The 20,958-nt window shown below is 35.3% G+C and overlaps 2 protein-coding genes and 1 long non-coding RNA gene across 4 annotated transcripts; 1 reads left to right on the top strand and 2 right to left on the bottom strand.

Annotated features, from left to right (window-relative positions):
• Positions 1-3,530: 3,530 nt before the first annotated feature.
• LOC116163775 (protein TEX261) lies at positions 3,531-4,661 on the bottom strand. Its single transcript, XM_031477890.1, has 5 exons — positions 4,465-4,661; positions 4,217-4,296; positions 3,945-4,166; positions 3,797-3,899; positions 3,531-3,750 (listed from the first exon to the last, which is right to left on the bottom strand). The coding sequence occupies exons 1-5, from the start codon at positions 4,532-4,534 to the stop codon at positions 3,635-3,637; spliced, it is 591 nt and encodes a 196-aa protein (XP_031333750.1). The 5' UTR covers positions 4,535-4,661; the 3' UTR covers positions 3,531-3,634.
• Positions 4,662-6,334: 1,673 nt separating this feature from the next.
• On the top strand, positions 6,335-20,798 carry LOC116164973. Of its 2 annotated transcripts, none has more exons than XM_031479237.1 (6): positions 6,335-6,442; positions 6,489-7,687; positions 7,745-7,796; positions 18,906-19,087; positions 20,337-20,545; positions 20,596-20,798. In XM_031479237.1, exons 1-6 carry the CDS (start codon positions 6,386-6,388, stop codon positions 20,700-20,702), a joined length of 1,806 nt encoding a protein of 601 aa, XP_031335097.1. In that variant the 5' UTR covers positions 6,335-6,385; the 3' UTR covers positions 20,703-20,798. The 2 variants fall into 2 exon arrangements, with proteins under 2 accessions (XP_031335097.1, XP_031335096.1); XM_031479236.1 differs by having other exon boundaries at positions 7,742-7,796.
• Positions 12,831-13,694, bottom strand: LOC116164974. The gene is made up of 3 exons (XR_004144048.1): positions 13,511-13,694; positions 13,245-13,439; positions 12,831-12,984 (listed from the first exon to the last, which is right to left on the bottom strand). It is a non-coding gene; the product is annotated as an uncharacterized LOC116164974 (long non-coding RNA).
• Positions 20,799-20,958: the final 160 nt, after the last annotated feature.

Below are 20,958 nucleotides of genomic sequence, written 5' to 3'. Positions count from 1 at the left end.
AAAACTCAGTCTTTTTTAAATGGAATGACCATGTTCTTACTATTGCATGAGATAGAGAATCGAAATTGGCATATTTTGATATTACATGTTCCTATAGCTATCTTTAACAGTTTCAGATTATTTATTCTCATTTCATTGAATTGATACCATTTTTTTCGCATTTTCTTTTTAGTAGTTGGCCATGATTTTATAACAATCTAATTTTATTTTCAAACGTCGTTTAACTGTAGTTATAGCGACAGTTTTATGAAGGTTTAAGTGTCACTTTTTTGACACCTATTTTGAGCGGCGTATAAGTATTATACTCCGGCGGCGTATAACATTTATACGCCACTCTAGTGAAAACAAAATACACATTTAGCATTTACGTCCACAAACTTTATTAGTGGAGCGAAATCGGGCAAAAAAGTCGTCTAGAAATGGGAAAAAAAATTTTGAAGGTATAACAAGATCAGACCTAGTAGAGTAGGTATGTAAATCTCTAAAAACATAAATTTTTATTAAGACACTTTTGAGTGGTTTTTTGACTATAAAAAATGTCATGACCACCGGAAAATGTCGTAAAACACCATTTCGGATGCAGAATTACAATATCTACATACTCTGCTAGGTCTGATCTTGTTATACCTCGAAAAAAATTTCACATTTTTGGCCCGATTTCGCTCCACTATACAGGGTGATTCCTATAGTACCTGCCACCGTTTGGGAGCGTATAGGGGGTGCCTAGGGGAGTATTTTGATATAGGACACTTGGGGTCGGAAATCTAAAATAAGGGCGCCAGAACCAAATTTATCTTCTGGAATTTCACGCCTGTATGTAGGCAACCCAACCGACCGACGTTTCGCGCGGAGCGATGCAGAGCGAGTTAGCGCGAGGAAGCGACATGGGAGGGAAGGAGGGAAAACGACAGTCAAAAGCAATAACGTTTACAAGTGTTCAACGTGGCCACCGTTGTTCTCAATGCACTTCCTACATCTAGCCAACTATTATTATACTATTGCCATAGTGTTTATTCACTTGATACGCGTCGTTGCAGACGGGATTTCGTGGGTTTAAACAAAATTCTGATCAAGTGTCAGCCACACATCGCCGCCTGAGATCGCTCCGTGTGCACCGCCGGCCGGTTGGGTTGCCTACCTACAGGCGCGAAATTTCAGAAGGTAAATTTGGCTCTGGCACCCTTATTTTAGATTTCCGACCCCAAGTGTCCTATATCAAAATACTCCCCTACGCACCACCTACACGCTCCCAAACGGTGGCAGGTACTATAGGAATCACCCTGTATATTTCTATTTATCAAATCAAACAAAACTATACCTTTTTTGAAGAAAATTATTCTACTTGACGTTAAAATTAAACGTGCAATTATTTAAAGTGGCATTTTGTAACATTGGGCTTGTATTGGATTCTGAAATCTTCAAATCTTTATGAGTTTTCACTGTATCATGCAGAAGGATCTTGGTGGCAATGTCTTCTTTATTCTATAACGATTCTTCGATATGTACCCTGCAGCAACTGTATCAGATTTCCACCCTCCATGTCTGTGTTAAACAAGTAATATCACCTCTGCAATCTGGCAACAAAGTTGAAGAAGTCCTCGAAATGACCAGTATATTCCTTCCCATTTGGCATCTTGAATATACAGGACCATCTCGGTCCCGTAGACGGTAGATAACTGCTTTACAAAAACGAAAATTGTCAAGTTTGCGTTAGTGAAATTGTCAGTTTGAGTTATACTGTAGTCATGGATACAAAGCAATGTTATGCTGATATTATTTGCGGTACCTATTGAGTGCATCTTGACCTATTTCCTACATTATATGTAAATTACGTTTGAAAATAAAATATAGTATTTCATTCGAAGTATAAGTTACTTTATGTGACTCGTATGAATTTAACTCGCCTCGCTACATACTCAGTCACATAAAGTATAACTTACTTATACTCCTAAGTAATAAAATAAATATCTATTAAACAAATCAAGGAAAGGATTCTTTAATATCATTGATTCTAGTCTAAATAATCCATTAATAAAAAAGACAGCAATGTGATCGCAGCTATACCTAATTAAAAAACACAAACTTATATGAAAATAGGATAATAGTTATTTAAAACCTTCTCTTCTTCAACACATGTCCAAAATGAGAGTCTTCGTGTTGCAAACACAATTCAATTCATTTTCTTAAATATTCTCTTGTAGAGCTTTGTATCACTTGTGATTCAACGGTTTGTAGTGCATTTGGGGGTACAAAATTTCCAAAATTCATACAATTTCGTTCCAGTGTTCGAATGAATATACGGCAAGCACGTGCCACGATTCTGTCCATTTCATCATAAATAAAAATTAAATTCCAAAGTAGGTAAAACCACTGCGAGCCATTACTTATTCGATTTTTGAAAAACTTTTAACCTATAACAGGTGACGAATTGGTTGTTTAAAATTCGATTGTTGGCCGACTACTAAAAAGAAAATCCGAAAAAATAGTGTCAATTCAATAAAATGGGAATTTAAGCCAGAAACAGTTAAAGATAGCTATAGGAACATGTATTGTCTAAATATGCCCATTTCGATTCTTTACCTCATGCAATAGTAAGAAAAGGGTTCCATAAAAAAACTGAGTTTTTAGTCTTTGAAGTTTCTTAAATTTGAATCTCCATAGGGGTGGTCGTACGCAACTTAACTTTTTTTAAGAGCACTAAAAGAAAGCCCTATTCATTCTGTATGTACTGATAAAAATGGGATGCCATGACTACAACCGTTTTCAAGTAATCAACTATCAAGTTATCATCTGCATCCGCCATTTTTTTTCTTAGTCAAAAAAACTTAGAAACTATAAATGGCAGATATCGATATATGGGTATCAAAAGAACTGAAATTTCACATAGAATCCAAAAATGCAATAAAAAATAGAGGTTACCATTTAAAGTAACGAAATTACATTTTTCCAGTACAATTTGACATTTTTACCTTTCCTTGCCGATGCTTTCACTACGGTCCGCAGGACATGGTGTTTTTCACCAAATTCAGATTATACAGAGTGGGCCATTAGCGCGTGGGGGAAAGATTGTGGGTTTATTACCGCACATATTTAAAATTCATTATCGCCATATGGTATGTTGAAGGACTCTTATAATTCTACAATTTAAAAATATTTTCAACGAATTTGCAATTTTTATACAGGGTGATTTATTTCTGAAGTGGGCGATCAAAAAACTACCATTTAGAATTGGTACCGCAGCGCCTTAAGTGATATGACCTGAGGCAGAGGACGGTCGATTTTAGCATACATAGGCCAAAGTAGAACTACATCGGTTAAAATTTGGATCACTCTTGTTCAGTGAATTTCAAGCTAGCTCCCCTAGTATAAGTGAAAATAATGACCTTTTCAAATTATTGTTTTGCGCATGCGCAGTGCCACCCTTCCTATTCAGAAAAGCATTTAGCTTAGCACCTGCAGAAAAGTAAGTATAAGGAATTAAATGTGTTTAAAAATCATGTTCTTGGTGAATGACTAATATTAACACAATGTCCTCTAAATAGTGTGCCTAATTTATTCAATAAATAAAAAGTAACTACTAAATCAAAAAATATTTACAAATTTCTTTTAGTATTTCGAAATTTGAGCAAGTTGTTTAAAATCCCTTCTTTGATTGGTGAGGCAAAATGGCTTCTTTTGCATAATTGAATAGGGATAATAATCCATACTTCTTCTCTTTTTTTGAAAAGTAATTACTGACTACGTCCCCATCTAAAACACATAAAATTTGAATGTATACAATATTTCGCACACTTACCAGATGTCTCTCTAACTGTAGGTAATGCGTTTTCATTAGCTGACAGAGAAAGGAAAAGGGCAAATGGTACAAGCCATAAACATAAAGTGAAATATGCCATTAACTGTAGAAGTATTATTAGACTAATCATAATTAAATGTGAACTTACCTCAGAAAAAGAGTACATAACATTACCAAAGTGATCAAATGCTAAATAATGATTTATCACTATGAACGCTATTGCGATTAGAAACGAAGGGGATAAAAAGGATATGTATGGAAAATCCGTTAAAATTACAAAGTGAGACACTTGTGCCAATATTCCACAGCTCACCAATAATAACGGAAATCCCTCAAACAGCCAAAGAAGTATGTATATTATTAGACTGCCCTGAAATACAAGCAACGTAAGTCTGAGCAATGCAAAGTACAGTTACTTACCGAATTCATCCACCAAATTATTTTCTTACTTAAAACGGTGTATTCCTCTACGAATTCCGCTAAGTAATACAATCCCGCAGCTACACAAGTTGTGAGTAAGTAAATAGTATTGAAGATTTACAGTAATTCCATTGATTTAACCGGGCAGTACAAATTAGCAATAATTGTAGACTTGTACTAGGCCAATTGTCCATAGAATTATTGTAAAACGGATTAAAATTTGATTATACGATAAATTAGAAACTTACCTACCGCTATAGTAACAAATGAGATTTGAACAACAAATGATAAATACGTGATTAATGTTAAGCACAACATTTCCGTCTTGTATTGTCTTTTAGAGTGAAATATTATTTTTTTTATAACATAATAACATATCAAACCTAAGGTTAAGGTTATTTTTTGATAGAACAACACGGTTAGGTCATGTTTAATGTCAACAACTGCATACCACAGATCATCACTTCATACCACAGACCATGCTTCATACAGAGGTTTCAGAACTCAGAACAACTAGCAAAATACAGTGCCACCATAGTGGAACCTAGTCAACTAATTTGATACATTGCAGTCGGTTTTCACGTTGAGATAAAAGGCCTAAATCTCCGTACAATCTGCGCATGCGAAAGAAACGTCAAAGTTGCAATTTGTTATTAATTAAAATCACAGAATAAGACCCCGTCACCAGAGGCACTACATTTCTTGGTTTCCGGAAATTGGCCAGATTCTATACATTTTTTGACTCATATACAGAAATACAATAGGTAATTGCTTTCAAATTACGGCATTTGGCGCAACAAAAAAAAAGGAACGTTGCTAGCTCTGAATCGCCAAAAGCAACTAGAAGTGAGTGCGTTTAATTTTTATTATTTTGGAGAAATTTGGGGAGATTTTGGGGCAAGTAAATCGCTTTTCCGGCTAAACGGTTGAACTGATTTAAACCAAATTTGCTACACATATTCTTAAACCCGTTTGTAACGATCCCTTATTTAGTCAATTTTTAAATAATTTTTTTAGGAACAAAAAAATTGAACATTTCATACATCAACTTTGATCAATTTTTTGGTAGTTATTTTAGGAACTGAAAGTTGTCCTATTTTTGTAATGTTTAGAACCTGTCCTATTATTTTCCCTCAATTTTTTAGTAACTTTTGACAGATTATAGGGAATTTGTAAAATTAAAATTAAATTTATATTCATTTTTAAACCTCACTATAATACGTTGACAGTAGATAGAGACCTTAGTTTACAGAAGATAAATATTTAGTCTCCAGATTTAATATAACATAGGTTATGTACAAATGTTTACATTTTACAGGTACTAAAAAATTGACAATATTATGGAATGTCACATACAGTTTCATCATTTATGACATTTTTAGGATAGCATTATCTTTAGTGAAGAAAAAAAGCACTAAAAATAAGTGATCGTTACAAACGGGCTTTAGATATAAAAAGAAAGAATCGTGCATGCGCAGGTGGGGTGGGTGGTACCTGTGCTAGCCACAGCAAATTGTTGAAATAATTTTTTCTAATTATTTATTCCAGTCCGAATTGAATAGGTATTCATAGCAATCATAGCTAAAAAAGAGGAAAACGTCCGTCGGGTCAGCTAGTTAGTATATAATTATATAGGAAGGGGAAGATCAATCCGATAGAAGTAACTAAATTAAGTGCATTATGGAATTCATTTGCAGCAATGCTAAAGGAATCAGACCGCAGAAAAGAGGAAATCAGTGGCAAAATGTGAAAATGAATTATAATTAAAGCAATCTGCAATAAATGTTGAATACATCTCTTCAGTGAATGGAAAACGAAAGTTAAGAAAAAAAGTAGACAGATTACAGCACTACAACAAGGCACTGATGGGGGACCTCCAATTACAAAGACCCTAGTCCTAAAAGTGATTTTGAAGAAAAGTTGCTGGCCATTCTGACAAAAATTCATTTAGCGAATTCGACATGAATTAATTCATGGAATAGCATTTCTATGTCGGGAATGGACTATTTACGTCCGTACTGTATGTACAAAGCTTTATGTTAAAAATACCATGTATGACTTTTCTATCTGGCAACTATGTATAAAAACGGCACCACTGTTCAATTCAAAATTTTTTAGGTTATAAACCGTCACTTGCGCTTGCCAAAATATTTTAAATTGTGACAGAAAATGGATTCGTTTTGTGAATTACCTCGAAGTGCACCTAAACCGTCTACAATTGGAAAAGTAGGTTTAAAATTATAACTTCTCAATGATCACGAGTGTTTATTAGGTTCCTATTATTGCATCTGCTCCAATTGTACCAGAAGTTTCAATGATCTTCCCAAATCGTTCGAAAACCACTGACAGCACAGCCGACAGTGTCTATTTATCATATAAAGCTTGGAAAGATCATAATAAAAAGGACAATTCTCAAGTTGGTAACAATAAAGGATGTTCACAGAATTCTCAAAGAAAGCAATTGAGGTTTGATAACATATCGCTCGAGCGAACTCCTGAGATGTCTGCACAACCAACAAATCGACCTGAACCTACACATTTTACACAAAATAAAAATATACCCTTTAATCAGATATATATGGCTAATATACCTAATAAACAATTGGAATTAAGCATATTAGACTCTAACCCTTCACATATGAAGAATATTGAAAATATAGACCCTAATATACCAGCCGCAGATATGCCAACAAGACATTATCTTAACGTTGAGAAAGTAGTTACTGAATCAAAGTCGAATAAAGCTAAACAAGATCAGTTTAGCACTGCCTATGACAGTTGGTTTTCTAAAGAAAGATTGCCGAGATTTAGAGGTACTAACGAAAGTGGTATCACTGAAAAAAATCGTGTTGTGGACCTGTACAATCAGAAAACTGATCCCACTATTTCCAGTGATCCAGTTTCAGGTTTTTCTCATAATGCAATTAGCACAAGGGACAATGTCGGTGGATGCAATTGCCAAAGGGATAACAACGATCAAACAATAAAAGATCTTTTAAAAATAATACAGCAATTAAATGAACAAATTATAATTTTACAAAAACAAGTTACAACCCTTCTCAACAATCAGGTACCTTCAAATCCAAGACAAACGGTACCCACTGATAATTATAACATTTTTAATGAAGATTATAAAACAAATTTGCAATCAGATCAACATCATCATGGTTTTCTGCCTAAAAAACCGGGTTTGCAACAAATCTCATTAGATGTCATGACCAGTTTTGAGGTGTCCATTCGCAGACCTCCAAACTCTAATAAAATGTGCAATAATTTACCTTATCCGCCGAAGATTTGCGAAATAAATGAAACCGAATGCAATTCCTCTAACGGAAACATCCTGGATGGTATTCCCAAACCAAACGATACGGATCTGTCATTCTCTTTAAGCGAACCACAGTTACAAGTTAGAGAGAATTGCCCGACGCCTGTTAATAGTATCCGAGTTGATATGAAAGATTACAGTTCCGAGTAAGTATAGCAATCGCAAATAATTTTGTTGATACAATAATATCTTCTCATTAGCAGCGAAGAGGATGAGATCGCTAATCCTGCCTGGACTTTCTACAACAATATTATGGTAGGTTTCTAATATTCATAATCATAATGGCGTAGGTATGATCAATTCCCAAAAATCACTCGCAAGGTCTAAGATCTCAGAAACGAATTTTCAAGTCCAATGTTTTTGAAATTTAACTTAATAATTGCGTACCAGAAATTAACTTTTAGTGCTATTTTCAACGTTGCACCTTGTACATTCTCGTGTAGGGTGTCATTCAAAACACTTCTTATTGTTTCTCTTATTTTTTAACCCATCTTTCCAAATGGGAAGCTTAGCTGTTGTGGTGTTAAATTTGTTCAGCAAAACATAACGTCGATCCAATAAGTTATTTACTATTTACTTGTTAGAAAAGGTCACTTCTAACTCCATGGAAAAGGTGCAAAACCGCTTGAGTAGAATTAATGTGCTTTGTTAATTATATTCAGTGCGAACCACTGAACTATACTTATACAGGGTGACAATTTGAAAACTTATCACCCCCCATATCTTAGTAAGTAAGCGAGATATTTAAAAAAATCAAAATCCGTTTCGGTAATTCGGAGGGGGAATCACAATGACATAACGCGACGCACCCCCTGCGCCCCAGCCACCCCAACTTTTAAATCTTAAATAGTGACCTCCCATGTGTGATACGTCGTTGGAAAGCTCTGAAAAAATGCTTTCCAACGATACCAAATAGCATTACATTTAGGTTAGTAATTATCGTGCAAATCAAAAAATAAACTAATATGATACATTTTCTAAAGTTGGCTTTTATTTCAATAAATGTTCAAAATGTTTTCCGTTATTGGTAAGACAGTATTACTATGCGATCAAAAATGAGTTGCTGTCGAGTCGCCCTTTGAAATTTATGTTTACATGGAAAATCGTATTTAACTTGAACTTCATCCAAAGCCGACTCGACAGTAACTCATTTTTGATCGCCAGTTATAATCTATTCTCAAACTCTTGTCGAACCTTTTAAAATGTTGGTTTTGCAATATTTCGACATTCTTGAATTATGCTCTGTCTTAGTTTGTCTATGTTCGCCGGTTGCGTTTTAAATACGACACATTTCAAATGTATCATATTAGTTTATTTTTTGATTTGCACGATAATTACTAACCTAAATGTAATGCTATTTGGTATGGTTGGAAAGCATTTTTTCAGAGCTTTCCGACGACGTATCACACATGGGGGGGTCACTATTTAAGATTTAAAAGTTGGGGTGGCTGGGGCGCAGGGGGTTGGAGGGGGTGCGTCGCCAACTATGTCATTGTGATTCCCACTCCGAATTAGCGAAACGGATTTTGATTTTTTTAAATATCTCGTTTATTTACTAAGATATGGGGGGTGGTAAGTTTTCAAATTGTCACCCTGGACTGCTCTGTGCATGCGCTAGAGTAGGACAGAGATCCCCCTTTTCACAGTGACTCAATTTAAAACAGTGGTGACAACAGGGTATCTCGTTTTTGATTGGTCGTTCGTCCCGGTCGCCATATTGGAGCTAAATTGCAAATAAAAATCCTCCAAAACGACGCAGTATACACCGTGCTATAATTATTAATTATATTGTTTTGACACGGCTTCACGTTACTGTGACGTTACTATACTGTATTTATTTTAAGAAGGTAGCGATAGAACGCATAGGGAAGCTTTGACCTTCAGTGTGATTGGTTAAAACACGAGTCATTATTACGCTGAAACATAAAACGAGTGGCGAATTTTGCAAGCTGGGGCCCTTTCTTTACCTCACTCGAATTGGTTCGTATTCGTGTGTATCCTTCATAACGCTTGTCATTTCAATTCGAATGATATGTTTGGCAACGTAGAATTTGATAGTAGTAAATACAATAGCTTCATATGAAAGATTTCCTTGACATCAGTTTGTATACACAACTGCTTTCTTGTAACTGAGCAAATTACAAAAAGTGCTTATGGGTCCTACAGACTTCCGACTTGGTCGTCCAATTTGCATGACGTGTAAATAGGATGGTACCTATGTCGAACCTCGTGTTTGTTCGATCGGAAGGCAAAAAGTCGGATGTTGATATTTTACACAACGTACAAGTACGTCCGATTTTACCAATGCACTTCCGATTTCTTTGTCCGATCGTGCCAACTGATTTCCACATCGTGCAAATCAGACAAACAAGTTGGAAGTCTGTGGGGCCCTAACAGTGGGTTGCGAACAGTGAACTCTAGTTTGTTTTTAGAGTTCAATGGTTGGGAAACAGCTAAATAACGTGGAACTTGTAACATCTAATTATATCTTTTTGAATTTGGGAGGCAGTGGTTTCCCCGTAGGTTGTTCTGCAAAGTTATAAACGATCATTTTTGCGCCGATAGTTTTGAACGAGAATCTTCAAATGAAACTGACATTTGTACAGTCCCAATTTGACATGACAAGGTATATTGATTAGGGCTGGGCGATTACGGGTTTGAATAATCGATAATCGATTATGAAAAATAATCGATAATCGATTATGAAAAATAATCGATTACACTGATTAATCGATTAATCAAATAATCGATTAATCAAATAATCGATTAATCAAATAATCGATTAATCAAATAATCGATTAATCAAATAATCGTTTAATCAAATAATCGATTAATCAAATAATCGATTAATCAAATCATCGATTAATCAAATAATCGATTAATCACCTAATCGTTTAATCAAAAGTCGATTGTCACGTACAAGGAGTGATAAATATCTGTTTGTATGCATTAATACGTTAATTATTTAATAATAAAAATAAAAAATAATTCCATTATTCTTTTCATCAAATCGTTCATTACTAGGCAGATCGATTAATCAATAACCAACAAAGTGTCCCTGGTTCGAATCCGGGTTCGGGCATGGATATTTGCAAATGCATAGTGGGTTGGTTGGTAGAACAGCCTTGGCTGAAACCCTGTCCATTTGAAAATGAAGGTCAAAAATAAAAATAAATAAATAAAAATAAATGATTAGGCAGCTTACTCTCCGATGAGGTGTGCTTATTAGTTTTGATGATACAATCTTTAATTCATTTTAGCTGCTTAAAGTGACGTTTTAACATCCGCTATAAAATAAAATAATACTTGTGAGCTGTGAGTGCTCCTTTTTGCGTAAACTAATGATCCAGCTAATAATAATCAATTAAAATTTACTTAATAATTGATTAATCAAACAATCGATTAATCAAATAATCGATTAATCAAACAATCGATTAATCAAATAACCGATTAATCAAATAATCGATTAATCAAATAATCGATTAATCAAATAATAGATTAATCAAATAATCGATTAATCAAATAATCGATTAATCGATTAATTTAATAGGATAATCCAATCCGATTATCGATTATCGTTTGATTATAATCGATTAATCGATTTTTTTGCCAAACGCTAATATTGATACTTAACAATCAAACAATTTATGATTTTATTTTATTATTTTAAATTGGCGCCACTGTCCTAATACAGTCTGTACCCCCTGTGGCACTCTCTCTCGGATCGCGCGCGTTCCAGTATAATTAAGGGTGTCGCTCACTAGAGCGAAGCGCGGCGGAACGGACGTAAAAATCCGTACACGTGAGGCATATTTATAAACAGTAGAAGCGTTATCTGTTCGGAAAACTCGAGCATTTTTGTACAACTTTACTTTTCAAAAAAATTTGAGACCACAATTTTAAATATACAAATAATCTAATACTCAACTCCGCTGAATTGGAATTAGCGGGACATTGACCGATAGGTGGTACGAAGTTCGCCGAGTCTGCTAGTAATAAATGTTTTAAATATGCATACAAGCTGTGAATTAATGTCAAGCAGATATTTCAGGGGATGATAATACTCGCCAAAATAAGAAAAAAATGCAAATATATGCATCGTCTAAAACGCGTCGTTTTCGTTATACAGGGTGGCAAAGAAAATGTAACACCCTGTCTACCGCTATTTTGATACTTTATTGTAGTGATTCTAAAAAATAATCGATGTATCAAATTTAAAACTATTATCACAGAACATCAATCTGCATGACATTAATTAACACCCTGTATTTTTAAAATCATGTTTACCAAAAGTTCCCATTATTATTCAGGCTAAAGCAAGGCGGGAAGAGGCGCAAATTTTAATGCTTGCCTACACGTAATTTTTGCTTTGAGCCGGCCCTGACCATGCACTGTTGATTTCACAATTATTTTTGTGGTGTAAGAGGCGCTTTCTTTCGGTGATCCAAACGCGTTTGGATTGTCAAATCACGTTCTTTCGAAGTGTGATCTTATAATCATGATTGCTAAAATCGTGAACAAACGAACATAAAATTTTTTTGACATGAATTCCTAACCTATAAATGCAAGGATATTTTTGCTCAAATGTTAGTCAATATTTGTAACTGAAGAGGAGCATAATCGTGCAAGTACTTCCACTTGTATTTAAATTATTTTCATAATCCAAACAAAAAATACATAATTCGAATGCAAATCTGCACTACGTAAACTTAACCATACTTTGATTTAAATTCGCGCGTTCTTTCGTAAAACGTGATCCTACTAATCACGATCTCGAAATCATGATTGCGAAGTACCCGAAAGAAAGCGCCTAAGGTACGCTGCCTATTATCATAGTGTAAAGAATATATATGTCGTAGGCATTTTGTAAAATCAGTCATTTTATAATACGCCTAGGCAGTTTATAAAACGCGGGCAGTGTACTTTCTAGAGGTAAGCGATTGGTTCCCTTCCTCTTCAAGAGCGATCCCTTACGCATCTAGAAGGGGAAGGAAAACTACCCCAACCCCACAAGTCAGCATTTCACGAAATGACTCCGCAATTTAGAAATGACGGATTTTACAAAATGCCTACGACATAAAACTGCCTAGGCGTATTATAAAATGACTGATTTTACAATATGCCTACGACATATACACTAAGCTATTATATATACCACTGCGACGAACTTCGGTAGTCCGCGCACAAGTGGCATGAAAATTAAGCAATATAATTAGCGGAATAAAGATTACAATTTAATTAAAAAAAAAATAAATAAATGTACAAATTATTGTAAATTAATCACACCAGCAGACGAAAGTAGCGGCAATCTTCGGCAACTTGAATGTGATGTCGACAGAACGAGTGGACGGACGGACGGGCTAAAGTGCCACCAAGGGAGGCGGCCGATCCGATCAACTCTGGGGATCTCGCTGGTATATGGCAGCGGTCACTGGCGAAAAGTCTACAACACAACGATCTCTATAGAGAACACAAGCAACAAAGCGTTAATGAATTAATGAACAGTAGCTACAGAAATCAAAAGCGGGACGAGCAAAGCCCCCTTATAATTAACGGAAAAAAGATAGCAAATTCTTAACTTTAAAGTTAACGGAGCGGTGCTAAAATCTCAAAAAAAAATACACTAGTACCTAAAGTAAAAAATTTCCAAAAGCTATCTACGTTGCCAAAGGCAGAAAGAGCTCCCCTAAACAGCGGCTTTACCTTTTATAATATTCGGCCGTGCCATCGACGGAACGCCGATTTTCCCAACCAGCCCAGTGTATTCGGATAAGAACGTCCAAAAATTTAAACTTCTTTAATTAATTTCTTGACTTCTGGGTAAAAATTGGGGACATTCCAAAATCGCAATTAAACACTCTTCTAATGAAACCTTTTACAACTTAATCGGATGCTGTTCTGCAACTCATTTAATGTTAATTATAAGCACTTAAATGGGCCAGATGAAATTTTTAAAATCTTATACATACTTCTATAATTAACACCTATTGTGTCTTGAATTTCTCAGGTCAGGCAAAAGGCGTCTCATCAAACTGTTACCGGGGTAAACCTGCATGGCTTGGTAGCTATAATGCTCATTTTAAATTAATATAGGAAAGCAACATTATCTAATAATTCTAAAATATTAATTTGCCCTTGTCTTCTACATGACAAAAGGTGTCAAACGTCAATGTCAAACTTCTATACTTTCTACCATGGTACAATGCTTTCTACCTTTGATTATATACTACTGGATAGCGCATTCTTAATGGTAGAAGAGTACAACCCGTGTTCCAATTCGTGCAACCCACATACCTAGCTATAATTTTTCAGTGAAAAGAAATGAGATAAAAGAAGTTTGTACCAATTTGAATTGCGCATGTCAGGCATTAATAAGAGAGTAGTAGCCCAATTTTTTATAAACAAGAAAAGAATTTGGAAACCAGGTTCTATTACAAAGAAACTAGGCCAACTTCACTTCCTTGTAAAATTGGACGAAGGAAGAACGTTAAAACGTCATATTAATCAACTTCGCCGTACAAATATAAAAAAAGTACAATTTCAAATTACACCTTTGGAGCAATCATCACGGAATGATGACTATCAACATTTTGTGTCTGATGCTCAAGGACCAAGTCAACAAATACAGCCGGATTCTCAACATCACCCAGTTTCAGAACAAGTGCAATTGCCAGTTGATGAAGAGCAGTATCACCGGCCAAGAAGAGTGACGCGATTGCCAGCATACTTGGATGATTATATTACGCGCTGATTCTGGAATCTTCCACAAGTGAATTTCAAGAGGGGGAGACTGGTGTTTTTCATAATATAGAAGCCAGATTGCATATGTCAATCAGTGGCGGCTCATGAGTTACGTAGCTGGTGAGGCTGGACATGGGGGGGGGGGGTCTCCGAAAAAATCAGTTTAGCTACAATTTGGCAATTTCTTACCCCAAAAGTTAAAAAAAATTAATGCTTTTTCCTATATTTTAATGGGTGTACCTATACAGTAGACATTGAAAGTAAAAGAAGGTACCTTGTTACCTACTCGTATTTGATACACGACACAGTACGTACATTGTAGGTATACTGCATGCATGGGCGCATTTTCTGATGAGCATTGTAAGAAATTTTCTTTGTCAGTTGGGCATGGTACTTAATTTTACAGGCGGTTTCCAATCCTGCCCTTAAATTTATTTGACAATTAGCGACTATTTTAACCGCGTTATTTAAACCATAAATGTCACGTGTGAGCCAATCACTTTTTCATACCAGGTCTTAATAAGAGCTTTATTTTATTTCCAACAGCTGCTTGCTTACGTTAATTAACGATTTACTTAAATCAGGAACGGGACGCTTCCACTACCGCCAATTTTAATATGAATGTTTGTAATGCAATATTTTCATTCGATCATACACAATCGGCATACGTCGTTCTCCCAGTTTAGAATTCGCAGCTCCTCAATCGAGAACGCCCGACGACAGTCTTCCGGAGATGCATCGAATCTTTTCCGTCTCTTTTACACTTGAGCTGCTAAACGGACAGAGGCTAGCCTCAAATGGTTCCTTGTTTAACATACAGCACTTAAAAACGTATCGTGGAAAGTTTACGTTGTTCTAGTGTTTCATTATATGGAACTGTAGAGGCAGATGCACATTTGCCTCGCGCTTTGATACTGCGACGCGCAGCCAATTGCAAAGTAAATTCGTGGGCAATTTTAATTTTAATTTGTTCTTCGATTTAAATTTATGGTGGCGTTACAATTAAATAATCGTAACGTGCCAAATTATAAAACTATAGGTTTGCCTCATCGGACAAGCCGCCACTGATGTCAATGTATAAATAAATGTTCTACGTTATTAACAGAATATTAAAATCTTTAATATTCGTAAATTATTCAACAGGTTCAAATGGAGGAACATACACGTTTTGCACTACGTGTGGTGTTTGTGTTCTTTTCAACACATCCAATAAAGCTTTAAATTGTTCTTCCTGTGAATGTAGCCATTTATATTATGTATTAATGTAACCGTTCTTTAATCCTCGTCGCCAAACTGTTGAATAATTTACGAATATTAAAGATTTTAATATTCTGTTAATAACGTAGAACATTTATTTATACATTGACATATGCAATCTGGATTCTATATCATGAAAAACACCACAGGGCTGTACCTTTAATTAATCGTGATAATTGTGCGTAGTTTTTATGCTTCTAAAGAGAATAGTTCATAATATGCAATTAACGTGAAGGTAAATGTTTACTTCCAAAATAGACGTAACGATTTCAACAGTCCGACTATTCGCGCGCGAAGTTTATACCGTAAGCATGCGCATAATGATTTGGTACAAACCAATGAATAAGTACAAACATACGTCTATCTCTCTTTTGTTAGGACATAACATTTTAAATGAATGCGCTATCCAGTAGTATATAATCAAAGTTTTCTACAGAAATAAAAATTGTTCTACAACTGTCAAAAAATCCTGTTATTTTCTGACGAATTTCGAAGCATGAAGTACTAGATTTTTAAACGGTTAATTAATAAATAACGTTGCTCACGGCCGGTTGCAGGAAAGCGAATTATAATCAAAATCCTACATTGTTTGCCAAATCTGAGTTTAAACAAGAATTGTGACGTTTGGTTGGCTGCCTACTGCAATATAAAGCCAATCAAAGGTCTTAATACTGGATTAATCCATAATCCTGGATTTTTTTGTGCAACTGGCCATAAGTGAAGAAAAGTATTTCGCGCACGGACAGAGACAAATTTAATAAATAGTAATCAGTTCGCCTCGTCAAAATACCTTCTTTCTCAATGCGCGAATATAAATAACTGTTTTAGCGTTTCCAACTTTAATCGCATCCAGATACCAGGCATTCAGCAAAGCTTGTGGATATACAGTGTGATCATTACTTCGGGGATGAAAATTAAGTGTTTCACCACCACAACCCAAATGGAATAAATTCATAATTTCGTTTAGTGCGAAACTAGACGGGCGTTTTCTCCGCGGCGGAATCAACGCAGCGTTTTGCACGTTGGTACGAGATACATGCGCTTATAGGGAATAAACTAGACGGGCGTATTTCCACGCTTCTCCGCTAGCGTGTGCGGATTGAACGCAACCGGGCGCGGTTTTCCGCTGCAATACGACTGTTCTAGCGTTTATTTGGAAGCGATACATTGTGAAAGACGTATCACTTTCCGCTGAGGTAATGTCGCTTCCGTGTAGTTGCAATGGTAGCAGAAATTACGCTGTGTTGATTCCGCGGCGGAAAAAATCAATGGAAAAATCTTTTCAAATTTATGTAGGCTGCAAACGTCATTTTTGATGTAAAAATTAAAATATGTCAAAATCGGCTAAATTTAGGTATAGAACATTATATATGTATACAGGGTGGCCATTTGAAAACGAAACAGAGCCTATTTTGGGGACCTCAAAACATTTACGAAAAAATCCTCGGACCCGTCAATTTTTGATCCAAGGGGGAACCATTTTTTTGCTAGTTTCGCCCCCCTGGGGGCAAAGCCATAGCGGGGGTGACAAGTGCCCCCAAAATTTTAAATCGAATGGGGGGTCGAGTGATACCTTATTTTGAAGGTATTTTTATGTAGATAATAACTCTTAAGATTTAAATCAGTTTTATTTTAAGTGCTTAAAGCTAAAATCAATCAAGTAAATGTTGGCCTTCGACTTCCATACAATAATACAGGTTTTGTTCAAACCTTTCCCGTACATTTTGCAAAACTTCTGGGGTGATTTGACGACATTCATCAATTATTATTTGTCGCAAGTTCTCTAGCGACGTTGGCTGACTAGCATAAATTTTAGTTTTTAAATGTCCCCATAAAAAAAATCTAACAGATTTAAGTCCGGGGAACGAGGAGGCCATTCAATAGCTCCTCTTCTTCCAATCCATTGTCCTGGAAACGTTTGGTCCAAATATTGGCGAACCCTTGCAGCATAGTGGGGTGGCGCACCATCTTGTTGAAATACTATACGATTTTCCAAGTACTTGTTGTTATTTTCTAGTATCTCTACTAATGCTGGATGAATCGTATTTTCTAATAACTTCAAGTACTTCTCTCCTGTTAGATTGCCAGGTAAAAAGAAGGGGCCTACGATATGGTTACCAAAAATGCCAGCCCAAACATTCAATTTTTCGGGACGTTGTGTATGTGTATGCACCTCACGAAATATTCTGAGGTTTGAATCAGCCCAATAGCGACAGGTGTGTATTTGTCACTACTATTATTTGACAACAACAATTGACAAGCACTATTAAACTTTAAAATGTTGCTATAGTAACGCTCTCAACAATAACCAAGATTTCCGTTGCAGAATTGGCATAGCCACCTACCTACAGGTATTAAAAGGAAAAAAAACAACAACAAAAAGTACGGTTCAGAATGTAGGAGAACAACATTTTTTGTATTTACTGTTGTATTAATTTTTGTTATTTAACTAATTCATTTACAAGCATTGTAATTCATAAGAAAATGTTGACACGTTTTTAACAGTTATTAGCCCCTGTATCGGCTAGGCAAATTAGTAGCGATTTAAAACTTAAGGGTTATAATCCACATAAAAATACCTTCAAAATAAGTTATCACTCGACCCCCCATTCGATTTAAAATTTTGGGAGCACTTGTCACCCCCGCTAGGGCTTTGCCCTTAGGGGGGCGAAATTAGCCAAAAAATGGTTCCCCCTTGAATCAAAAATTGACGGGTCCGAGGATTTTTTCGTAAATGTTTTGAGGTTCCCAAAATAGGCTCTGTTTCGTTTTCAAATGGTCACCCTGTATAGAATATTATGTAGAATCTAAAAATGAAGTAGGGTGCTCCATTTAAAATAAACAAATGGGCATAAATTTCCTGTATAACGGAAAGTGCCACCAAGTTACAAAATATTTCAGATGAATTCCTCTTATTGACGTTAGTATGCTCTCAAATTTTCAAAATATTCCAAGATCTCTTTTTCGAGATATAGAGATAGCCGACATTAGTCGTGGGAGACCCTGTATGTATATGTGTAATCCCGCTGGCGCGATCTACTTGTATCATATATGACTTTGGCAAATCTTTATATACCGATCTTAATCTTAAATACGTTGCATAGCGACTTAGCAGTAGGGACAGACAGAGAAAGTGACCCAGCATAAGTGATTCCACTTACATGTTCGTCTTTTCTATTTGGAACTATATTTATCACCAAATTACATAAATTATTGATGTGCTTGTTTAGTTTTATTTTCGATTATACAAGTTCTTGGCTGATGTTTATTAATCCTCGCCCTCTCGATTTCCCATTGATGCATAAAATATTGACTCAATCCAAAATAAGTACCATGATTTTATTTTACAAATTTGTTTTTTTATAGGCGCAAGTGAATCATATATTAAAAAAATCTGGTATTCAACCGACAAATATTCCTCCTTGTGAAGTTGAACTAGACTCAAATGATGTAAGGAAACAAAAAATGATGAGAAAAGTAAAGCAGGCGACGATAAAACATTTAAACAGTATTGGAGTGCATATACCATCTACTGAAGCCACAGATGAGTAAGTATCAGTAACTTCTACTAAAATTTGACTTGTAAGGTACTATTATTAAACACATTTGTATTTATAAATTATAATTGGTTAGGATTCTTCAATAATTAGTAGCAACCACTGTGTACAATAAGGGAAGAGTACCTCTTAATTATAAGCACCAAGTAAATCTACTTTATGGTCGATGCAACGTAAGAAACAGAGATCATATTTCGACCAACATTTGCGCTCTTTGAGTGTAATGGTGTTTTCTTACAAAAATCACAGTCACGCTCATTTCCTCGCGCATTACATTGACTATTTATTTTCTCATAAGAAAACTCCGTGACATCATATGTCTATTTTGAACCGTTTAAGAATAATAAGCATTTAAATTTGTGCATGTAAGCGATCTATTTCAATACTTCTAAACGGTTTGACCAATGTATATGTTGGATATGATCACTCGTGAGTCGTGATCACCATTACCTCCAATACATTTTCTATAGACTATATCCAATTTAAGCATAAAGTATCTATTGCTAATATAAACTCATGCTCATTTAAAAACGGCTAAAACAAATGTCAACATATGTATTCAATTCTATTCAATTTTTGATATATGTAAGCGGAACTTCATGAAACATGAAAACATCACGTTTTATTACGGCTCGCTAAGGCAGCTTTATTATACCAAGGGGTGCGCGAAGGAGCGCGGCCCACATATGGGGACTTCGTACGCGACATCCAAGAAAGGCGGTCGAGAAATAGAGCAATGTATCGAGCCATTGTTACTGTTCAATAAACGCCCATTGTAAATTGTCGTATAGTGTTTAATTAAGGGGTGTAATACCCCTAATCCTCTATACCGTTAGTGAATCTTTTACATATATATAGGGCGTTTCATTAAAAATTGATCAAATTTGAATTTTTTACTAACTGCGATATTTATTTGTTTTTTTACTTTAGGTACATTTTCTAGCGATTTATGATAAACCGCACAACCTTCGTATTTAAAGTTCTTTTCTATCTCTTATAATAAAGGCGCTGTCTAAATAACCCTGTGTACATTAGTGCTTATTATTCTTAAACAATTAAAGATGGTATACTGTCGCAGACTTTTTGTAGGAAATTATTATTTATGTTATATGTTTTTTGTGTCTCTTTCCATCATCCATGTAATTTCAATCAAATGCGCACGAACTTGATTTTCATAAGGCAATATACGAATCAACGTATTTTCGACAGTTAGTCACGATCATGGTTTTTCTCAATCTAGATTCGACGAGCCCTCGATGTGTAACCAAAATGACGTCAGTTTTGCTGTGAAACAACTATTAATGAAATACTTGCCCAATGATCAATTAACTAGAGTAGCGCACAATAAACAGGGTTATCAAAATGTGAAACAATCAGCAAATATAAAAAGAAGGCCAGAGTTTTCTATCGCTACCGTCCAGTATATGCAAAAGTACAATCTTTTGAATGGTATGTACTCTATCTTATGTATTTGCTTTATGTATTATTTTTGCTTGCAGAAAAACCCGAAGCAGTTTCTGCACCAATTCACATTCTTGAACCGAAGCCACACTTTGATCGAATTTTAGACGTGACTGCTATTAAAAAGCAACCAAAACTGCTATAAATTAGTGCTGAATTTAATTTTATTGACATTTTAGATTATTTGTATACAATGGTTTTATTGAACTGTTTCCATTAAAGTTGCTATTTTCAATTTGCATTGGAGTGTTTTGCAAGCTTTAGGTTTTGCTGATCTTGATAAGGTGTTAGTGGGTCTAGAAGACAGGCAGTACGTATGGTAAGTAAAGGTTGTATCACTTCTTTTAAATTTTGATCTTAGCATTTCAAGTTTGACCCAAAAAGAGCACAGGACGCCTATG

Source organism: Photinus pyralis, unplaced genomic scaffold (genome assembly GCF_008802855.1).
Source record: "Photinus pyralis isolate 1611_PpyrPB1 unplaced genomic scaffold, Ppyr1.3 Ppyr1.4_LG2, whole genome shotgun sequence".
In the NCBI taxonomy this organism is placed as follows: domain Eukaryota; kingdom Metazoa; phylum Arthropoda; class Insecta; order Coleoptera; family Lampyridae; genus Photinus; species Photinus pyralis.
This window is presented reverse-complemented; position numbering and strand designations above follow the sequence as displayed.